The following is a 9832-nucleotide window of genomic DNA, read 5'->3' as shown; positions in this document are numbered from 1 at the left end:
TGAAGCTAACTGTTCTGACTTTCCTATAAATCTTTTACTTGAAGTTCGAGCTTCAATCTCAGCTTGTCTTTTCTCTTTGCTAAGCTCTTCGACTTTATGAGCTCGATCAACCAGTACCAAAAATTATTTTAATTCGAGAATCCAAACTAACAACTTTATGTCTTCGTTTAATCCTTTTTCAAATCGCTTGCACATTGCAATTTCAGTCGGGAAACATTCTCTTGCATATTTACTTAGTCTGACAAATTCTCGTTCATACTCAGATACAATCATGTGCCCCTGTTTGAGTTCCAAAAATTCTTTTTGTTTCTGATTAAGAAACATTTGATTGATATACTTTTTTTTTAATTCAGTTCGAAAAAATTCCCATGTGACTACCTTATTCGGTACAACAAAAATTAATGTATTCCACCATTGGTAAGTCGAATCTTTTAACATAGATATAATACATTTCAAACATTCGGTCGATGTACAAGATAATTCATCTAAAACCTTGATAGTGTTTTCTAACCAAAACTCAGCCCTTTCAGGATCATCTTTGGCTATTGCTCTGAATTTTTCTGCCCCATATTTACGGATTTTATCTACAAGAGGCTTACCAGATTTAACAAGTTCTGTACCTTGTGGCAAATCAGGAATCGATTGGGAAACAGGAGGGGTGGAGGTTGTTGCGCAGCCGGATTTGTTCTTACGAATTCTGTAAACGATTCGTTCATCATTTGGAAGAAGGCTTCTTTACCCTCTTCTCTCCGACCTTCAGATACGGACCTTCTACTACTAGATGCTACTTTTTGTACTGAAACTTGAGCATTGCTCTCGTCTTTTTTGGATTCAACTCTGTTAGACGATATTACTGTATGAAAAATATATTTAAAATGGTCAGGAGATATCACACTATCACAGGTTATATAACAACATGTACAACTAGACTTGTATATGCTATGTTAGTCTGAGAATTGACTAAATCGTAGCTCTAATACCAATAAATGTAACACCCCTAACCCATATCCGTCATTGAAATAGGGTTACGGAGTATTACCGAAATATACAGATCAAATACGAACATTTTAGATTATTTAACAATCATATCAGAAATTATTCAATAAGTCCCTTATATGAATCCATGAGGCCCAAAACAAACATTAAAAACAGGTCGGGTACTTAGAAAATTTTTCGCAAAATCTCAAAATTTTTCTAAGGTGAATGGGACACACGCTCGTGTGGTTAGCCTATGTGGCTCACACAGCCAATAGACATGCCCGTGTCTCAGGCCATACGGGCATTCAAAATAGGGCACACGGTCGTGTCCCAGCCCGTGTCTATACCCATGTAACTCTTTGACTTGGGTCACATAGCCAAGTCACACGCCCGGGTTCTAGGCTGTGTGTAGGTGCAAGGGTCACACGGTCAAGCCATATGCCCGTGTGGCAGGCCGTGTGAAAAATCCTGAGCATTCTATTTTGAATTTTAAAGATGTAGGGGACAAACGGGAAAAACACACGCCCATGTGTTAGGCCGTGTGTCACACACGGCTGAGACATACGCCCGTGTTGACAGAATAAGGTCATTTCCTATCCATATTTCTCACTCAAACTTGTCTTCCACCTACAATAACACTTATTTAAACTTGAAATTTTACACATACCACCAATGTGCTTTTAGACACCCCAATAGACAATTTATATATATGTCATTCCAAAACTTGTACTTACCTTGATACCAAATGCATATATGCTCAATCAATTTCATACTTCAAACATGATAATATTATTCTACCAAAACATGACCATTACAAGCCATTCCAATGGTTAATTACAACCAAAACATTTATATGTCAACATTGGCCAAGTTAACCTATATATGCCATTATAACCAAAGTTAGTTTAGCCGATGGTTAGTGTGATGATATCTCCGACAAGCTTCCAACCCAATGAGCCTTCGAATTACTATAGAACAGATGAAAATAAAATAGAGTAAGCACATTATGCTTAGTAAATTCATATAACAGGAAATTAACTTACCATTCATTTACATTTAAAGTAAGCTTGCAAAATTTATCCAAAGAAATTTGACAATTTGTCTAAACACATATAACCTCAAGAAACATGTTAGTCATGTATTTCATGTGAATATCAAAAAACAAGGATGAGCTCATCATGTAACAATTTTCATATACATATGCTTTCTATATAATATATCCATATAACATGTACATTTCTATAATAATTCATCTTAAGTTCAGATTATTCCATGTCGGAACTTTGCCCGTTGAATTTATTTGAAATATAGATGGATGCACAGGTAGTACACTTGAAGTGTACAAACTGTAATCCGTTAATTCATATTCAGGAGTGCTCATTAGAGCAAATAATTGAGAAGCCCTCTCTCGAGCCATATAATAGGAAGCTCATGGGAGCCATGTAACGGGAAGCTTATCCAGGCTGTATAACGGGAAGCTCCAAAGAGCCATTAACGGGAAGCTCCAGATAGCCATATATCGGGAAGTTTAAGCAAGTTATATCGGGAAGCTCACAAAGAGCCTTTAATCAGGAAGCTCACGAAGAGCCATATAGCAGGAAGCTCGAGAGGGTTGTTAATAGGACGCTCTTTCGAGCTATGGTGTGTCCACAACATATGCACGACCACAACCAATATTGGAACCCTGTATCTAATTGAATTTCATTTATTCAAACAGGACTTAATATTTATCGGGCATTATCAAATATGTAATCAATTTCATGTACATGACAATTACACAATTCATTTATATATAACATTCAATACAACATATAAATATACACAATCTAGTTATACGAACTTTCCTCGACAATATTCGTGTATACTAAATCTACTAATCCCTCGATCCAATTTCGTATTTGGTCTATTCGGATCTAATTAGGCCAAATAAGTTTTCTCTTTCTTCAATTCTCCATGGCTAGGGTTTCTATATTTTATTTGGGAAAGATGATGATAAAATGATGATATTTTCTTTATTTTATTATTTATCATCTTTCCAATTTTATCTTTTTCTTTTTCTAATTTCCATGGATGAATCATCAAACTTATCTACTAACTCCAGTTAATGGTCCATTTACCATATAAGGACCTTCAATTTTGAATTCCATAGCTATTTGATCCTTTTTGCTACTAGAATTCAACTTTTTTATTTTATGCAATTTGGTTCTTTTATCAATTAATCATGTAATTGGTAAAATTTTCTTAACAATTTTTTTATACGATATTCCTATCATAATGTAGATAAAATAATTTTTCTCATGGACTCAAATTTTTGGTCCCAAAACTATTGTTCCTATTTCATTGGAAACGGGCTGTTACAAGGTTCATGTTCAAATAACTATTTTACACACTGAAATATAGGTCAGGGTGAATAGAACCTTAAAGAAAGTGACATGGTTACACGCCTTTAAGGCTTACGTTAATTTCTTATAAGTTTATTTTTATCCTCAGACACCAACACATATAACGACAATGAGTTGCTCTTCAGGAATGTATACACATACATGTTATTTAAACAACTAGAACTTTGTTACATTAAGACTCTTTACCATCATACTTTTGGAGTTTTTTCTTGTCATCAAAAAATCTATTTAATTAATAAATTAACTACACCCAATTTACATAACTGTTGCCTATATGAAAGTTTGTTTTAAAATAAGCCAAAATACATTTTGATCAAATTTTTTGGTTGTCTAGGTTACCCCTGGTTCAAACCATTCACCAATAACAAATTGGAACCTTAGTCAAATCCATCTGCTTATCAAGGATCTTCAAATAAATATTACTGTGATTAATGTTTTGGTCCAAAATCTTCCAAATTATATTTATTAGTGATGTATTATTTTTCGAAGATAATTTCCCTTTTCAGAATATATTTTCCCATTTAAATTCATAAGATCTTGAACATATATCTTAGCAAATTTGTTTGGTCAACCAATCACAAGAAAACAACACTTTGAATTCCAACATGCAATTTGAGCAAATTCATTTGCAACATCTTCCTTCGGCTATCCCATTACCTATGCATCCACATTAACCAATCTTAATCACAAATAATGGCATCTTCACAACCTTAGATATGTTTTCTCGCTCAATAGATTCCATCATCCAAACCCATAATTAAATCCTATGAATACTTTTCCCCCATACTTTGGCATCACTTTCTCCTCCAAACTTTATAAGCCCACAACCAACTCATCAACCCATTATCACTTACCAACATTGAACCAAGCTACCACTTCTTATGACCACCATCACACACATACATGCACATTTACCACCTAGCTAGCCAACAAAAATAACAATCAAGTTCTTAGTCATCAATCACCACAAATACCTTATGTTGATATATCCCCAAACTAAAAGCCTCAAATTGAAAAAATCCATCTCACGATACAATACCATTCTTTATACCTTGTACATATAAACAATTTGAAATTGACCTAAAATAGAAAGAGTTCATGTAATATAAATTTGAAGCTTTAAATAGAAATCAAATATGGGATTGGGTTCCCTTCCGTCCTTCATTAAATGTGGTTGATTGCAAGTGGTTATTCTGAATTAAATATTATTGAGATGGATCCCTTAAAAAGTTTAAACCCAACTTGTTGCCAAAGTATCTACTCAACAACCAAGATTAGACTATTAACTTTCATTTTGTCTAGTGGTTAATATTGCAACTATTTAGTGAGTGCTTATTACTTTCTATTGGAAAATCGGTCTAGAAAATAGTTTTTTTAGGCATTGCAAGAGTTTAAATTTTTCTTAAGACAAAGCCTTTTGATATTTATAGCAATAAATTCTTAATCGAAATTAAACTTGTGTTTTGTACAAGGTGGTTTAAAGTCGATCTTGACTTTCTACCAAATGACCTTCTCTGCTATTCTTGAATCGCTGATTTGTTTTAAGTGTGGGCTCAATTAACAAGAAACTATGAGTTTTTCCCAAAAAATATAATTTACTCTTAAAATTAAATTTTAATTATTTTCAGATAGAATAACAATACTTATTAACTTATGTAAATAATTTAGCTCATAGTTCCTATTTATAGAAAAACGAAACAAGAGTTTTGTTCAAAAAATGTCTAATTAAATAGTAACATTTTAATAGAAAATACATATTCTACTCTAAGTAGAATACATAGGGGCGGTGGCAACTCTAAGGGGACTAGGGTTTGCCACCCCTCATGCTTCAATCGGGCCTATTTGAGTCTTTTGTGTATCGAGCACAATTATATGTGTTACCTGAACTTTTATCCAGCACTTACAATTTATCCAACTCAATAAATATTTTCTATTTCTCAAAATATCATTGATTTAATCAATTAATATAATTAAATAATTTTATCAACCTAATTCTAATTTCATTAAAGTTATGACAACTTTCTCGTATTAAAGTCCATGAGGAAATTAGTTTAATTGTCTTATTCAACAAATCTATGATGGCTAATTAATTTATTATTTACTTTGAACTTTAATTATTTAATTACACATAATTAAATAATAATTCAAAGAAATTAAGTTCATTCCTAAGTCATCTTTTGCATTTAGCGAGAAAACGCATTCATTACTGATAGTAATACAAGCGATTTATTGCTCTTGTTTCATCATCTTCACTCGTTTCATATTATTGGTTCTATATGCAATTCGTTTTTTGTTATCTCAAGCTAGTGAGGGATCGATTAAACATATATAATTAGGGCTCAAATAATTTGTAATAAATTTGTAATAAAGTTTCAAATTTTTGTCTATTAATTACAACAATATTTAATCATGGAGTTATTCCACTAAAGTACCATGATTGAACTCTTCCATATTATATACCATTACGAAAACTACTCATCAAGTGCTTATCCAATGATTTTGTCATAAGTGAGTTATCCTCATAGAATATCCTTAATCTCTTTGGGATAAATTCGTTCTCCCAATATGATCTTATTTTATCTCATATTAACCATTACATCTTCCTTCATGAAAAGTCAATTATTAACAAATAGCAATTAAGTCATTTATCTCTAAGATAAACGACCAGTGACCAAGTTACTTTTCATTTATCATGTAATAACTATGAGAGGATATCATTTACTCTTTATTGAGATATGAATTTCATTGTTGTGGAATGATGCTACATCGTGCTGAATTCGTATACCCAACGTACCAATTTTTGGTTCCTTATCTTTTTTAACTCAAGCTTCTATTTACATCAACGTATATGAGTCAAACATACATAGTCCATCGTTGGCTCAAAATTAAGGTATGCTACACTATGAATGTCACAAGTGAATAAATCCATAAATGGATCTAGAATCTATTCTACTTGGGTCTTATCTGATATACTGTCAATCCAATTAGCCACATTTATATCTATCTTCTGGGAGTCATCCACTTCAATACCCAAGACAAGGTATCTTCCCATTTGGACTTGATAAATGACATATTAGTCTTTTGATTGATTTGCTCGATTCCAATTAGACTAAGGATATGATTAAATTATTTACTAATATAAGTTGTCATCTTGCATTACAATCTGATGACCATGTAATTCTGCTTAATATTAGTTTAAATGTTAGATAATTAGTGAGTCAATATTTTCTTTTAATCTGTTTTGTGTATAGAACCGTTAAGGACAATATATAAAATATATTAATGATAATAATGGATTTTTATTAAACTAAATTATTCGAAAAATTATAAGTATATAGAAGAAATTACTAGAATAAGATGTTAACATTTTCACTCAACGCAATTGATCTTTACATCATCCAGATGTAAAAAAGGGACTTCTAGAAGGAAGCCTTGAAGAGCAATTCTATGCATTAGGACCCTAGCTTTAAGAGCTCCTAACAACCTCGTACATATGTAAACTTAATAAAATCATTTATGCATTAAAACGAGCACCACATTCTTAATATACAAAATTGAAGAATTATTTACTTTTATGCATTAAATCAATGATTCCTTTACCAACAATCACTTAGAAAAATTCATTATTTGTCAGTTACTCATCCTAACATTACCTTTGCAATAGTAGGCAAGTTCTTTGGGCTATGCAAAATCCAAACATGACACATTGGAAAGAAGTAAAAAGATTACTCACGTATCTCCCTCAACCTACTCATTATGACATTATTGTTACCAAAACTAAGGCCAACCAACCGCAAGCCTTCTGTGACTCCGATTGGACTGAAATTCCAAATGATAGAACGTTGACAATTGGTTATGTATATCTTGGTAACTCTCTAATTTCCTAGTCTTCTGAAAACAATGACATATCTATTGATCCTTAACTGAAGTTGAATAGTGAGTCGTGATTGTTGCAATTGTTGAAACAAACTAGCTATACATTTCCTTATTGAGTTTTGGTTATTACTTGTTCCACAGGTATTTTGCGGCAACCTAAGCACCACCGACATTTGTGCTAATCTGATCTATTATAGTAAGATGAAACATGCTGCTATTTTTCCACTTTATTCGTGAACATGTTCACAATAAGGAAATTGAAGTCCAACATCTCCATGTTGCAGATCAAATACCAAATATTCTTACCAAGCTATTGCCACGTGCCTCTTTTCATCTTTTGAATGACTTCTTCCCAAATTGGGGTCGTTGACATCCCAGCCAACTTCCAGTGGGGAGGGGGCGTAATAAAAATTAAAATTCTTAAAATTTGAGAATCAAACACCTTGGGAACTAAGAAATCTTTCATGTTTTGGGTCAAACACCCTCCAAAATCAAGTAAAGCTTAGCATATATTAATTGTAAACATGAAAATAAATGATCATCGTTCTTGATATCATAGCTGTGCCTCAAGCTCGGCGCTGGGCTCGATAAATGTACCGATGGAGTTAATTTTGCACTGGGGAAGAACTCTGATCTTCTCCAATTCTTCTACACTCAATGACCAATCAAATATTTCAAGGTTCTCCTCCATTCTCTTCTTGTTGAAGCTCTTTGCTATCACACTTGCCCCTTGCTCGTACACCCATCTTAGACAAATCTGCCATCTCTATTTATGTCAACCAACACTATTTATCTAATACATACTCATATTTTGTACTTTAAAAAAAAATCATTTCCAGCCACTAAAAATACAAGGAAAAGGGAAAAGTCCACCTGGGCAATTGTTTTCCCTTTGGCCTCAGCAATCTCTTTCAAAGCATGACAGTCGAAAATCCTGTTATCTCCCCACAACGTGCCCTTTGAGCCCAGAGGGGAATGAGCTGAAACATGAATACCCTTCGCCTTGCAGTACTCATTCAGCTCCTTTTGCTGCCAAAGAGGGTTCATCTCCACCTTTTAAACAAATTAAACAATTTATAATATCATATCCTGGTATCCATGTGTCACGCTTGGGTATTTGAAGAAAAATGAAGAGTCAATTGCTCACCTGGTTGACGGCGGGAGGGATTTTGGCCAAGGAAAGGATTTCTTCAAGCTTTCTCGAAGAGAAGTTAGAGACACCAATGGCTTTGGTGAGACCCAGAAGTTGACACTCTTCCATGGCACTCCAAACTGTTTTGATATCAATAACAGATACTTCTTCTTTGGGAACCGGAAAACGACTCACCTCTTTGCTAAACTTTAGTGGCCAATGTATGAGATAAAGATCAAGATATTCTAGCTGAAGATTCCTGCAACACTCGTAAAATTAGATATATATATATGAAAAAAAAAATAAAGTGATTTGAAGGTTCAATTTATGGAGTTGTGCAAGGGTAAAAGTAAAACTACTACTCGAGACTCATTTTGATGGCGGGAATGACCAAGTCTGGCTCAGCATAAGTGCACCATAGTTTGGAAGTGATAAAGAGTTCATTCCGGGACTTGATGAGGCCAATGTTCAAGGCCTCAGCGATTGCTGCTCCAATTGGCTGCTCAGACCCATATATGAAAGCTGTATCAAAGTGGCGATACCCGGCACTGATTGCCTCAACAATGGCTGATTTTAGGGTCCCTGCATCAACTGGTGGATACGAGGCTGTCCCCATGCCTATCACTGGCATGGTTAGCCCGCTAAAGGAGGAGACGACTGAAACGATTGGAACTTTATTCTCCATAATTTTTAGTTTATGATTACACTGTAAAGCTTAATGATTGAAAATCATCGCCTAAATAGTGTCCTAATCACACAGCATAATTACAGGATTTGCGGTATACACCGTTGATTTATTGGCTTAATTAAGGTATTGGTGTAACAAATTGTCTGGTGCAACCAACATCATCTGTTTCGTTCATTACACGGAGCATTACCTTTGATGGACAATTAGGTTGGGTGTCTCCCATTTCAACATTGCTTTTGGAATTAAACAAGTGTCATTTCTAGCAAACTTTTATTACTTCTACTCAATGGGGGAAATGCACATCAAAGAAAATACAGCCATGCCTGTCACTGTTTTTTCTTCTGAAGTTATTAGGTAAATTAGAGATTATTTGTGGACAAAACAATTAAGTAAATTTAAGCTACAAACGTACAATCAAACCGATATCTACTATAACCATCCTTGTTGACCTGGGGTTATGGACCGAGTCAACCCATTATTCACCCGCCAACTTCCTTTGATTGATAAACCTTTAGTTTTAAAATTAGATTGTATTACTCTCTCCGCTGAATTAGTAGCCTCAAAAAATTATTTTGATGTTTTATATATATATTTTTTACTTTTATTCAATTCCACCGCTACTTTTGTTTGGAGTAACTTCGTTTTAATTAAAATATTAATTTTTTTTAGAAAAAATAGAAATGCAAAAGAATACTTCAAAGGTAAAAAATACATGAATGAAAAGGGCTAGAAGCTACATGAATGAACTTGTTTTTT

The 9832-nt window shown here is 33.6% G+C and overlaps 1 protein-coding gene across 2 annotated transcripts; it reads right to left on the bottom strand.

Moving 5' to 3' along the window:
* Positions 1-7310: 7310 nt before the first annotated feature.
* Positions 7311-9152, bottom strand: LOC107948305 (D-galacturonate reductase). 2 transcript variants are annotated; one of them, XM_016882805.2, is made up of 4 exons: positions 8751-9152; positions 8404-8647; positions 8130-8309; positions 7311-8022 (listed from the first exon to the last, which is right to left on the bottom strand). In XM_016882805.2, exons 1-4 carry the CDS (start codon positions 9071-9073, stop codon positions 7810-7812), a joined length of 960 nt encoding a protein of 319 aa, XP_016738294.1. In that variant the 5' UTR covers positions 9074-9152; the 3' UTR covers positions 7311-7809. The 2 variants fall into 2 exon arrangements, with proteins under 2 accessions (XP_016738294.1, XP_016738295.1); XM_016882806.2 differs by having other exon boundaries at positions 7320-8013.
* Positions 9153-9832: the final 680 nt, after the last annotated feature.

Source organism: Gossypium hirsutum, chromosome A03 (assembly GCF_007990345.1).
Source record: "Gossypium hirsutum isolate 1008001.06 chromosome A03, Gossypium_hirsutum_v2.1, whole genome shotgun sequence".
NCBI lineage: Eukaryota > Viridiplantae > Streptophyta > Magnoliopsida > Malvales > Malvaceae > Gossypium > Gossypium hirsutum.
Note: the sequence above shows the minus strand (reverse complement) of the source record. Positions and strands in the feature narration are given on the sequence as shown.

What these genes read in the sequence shown, in the direction of transcription:
- LOC107948305 (XM_016882805.2), bottom strand. Translation starts at nt 9,073, where the DNA reads ATGGAGAATAAAGTTCCAATCGTTTCAGTCGTCTCCTCCTTTAGCGGG. An exon ending in GCCATCAAAATGAGTCTCGA is followed by an intron (nt 8,648 to 8,750) that starts GTAGTAGTTTTA and finishes CGAGTGTTGCAG; the next exon opens with GAATCTTCAGCTAGAATATC. An exon ending in TCCCTCCCGCCGTCAACCAG is followed by an intron (nt 8,310 to 8,403) that starts GTGAGCAATTGA and finishes TTTGTTTAAAAG; the next exon opens with GTGGAGATGAACCCTCTTTG.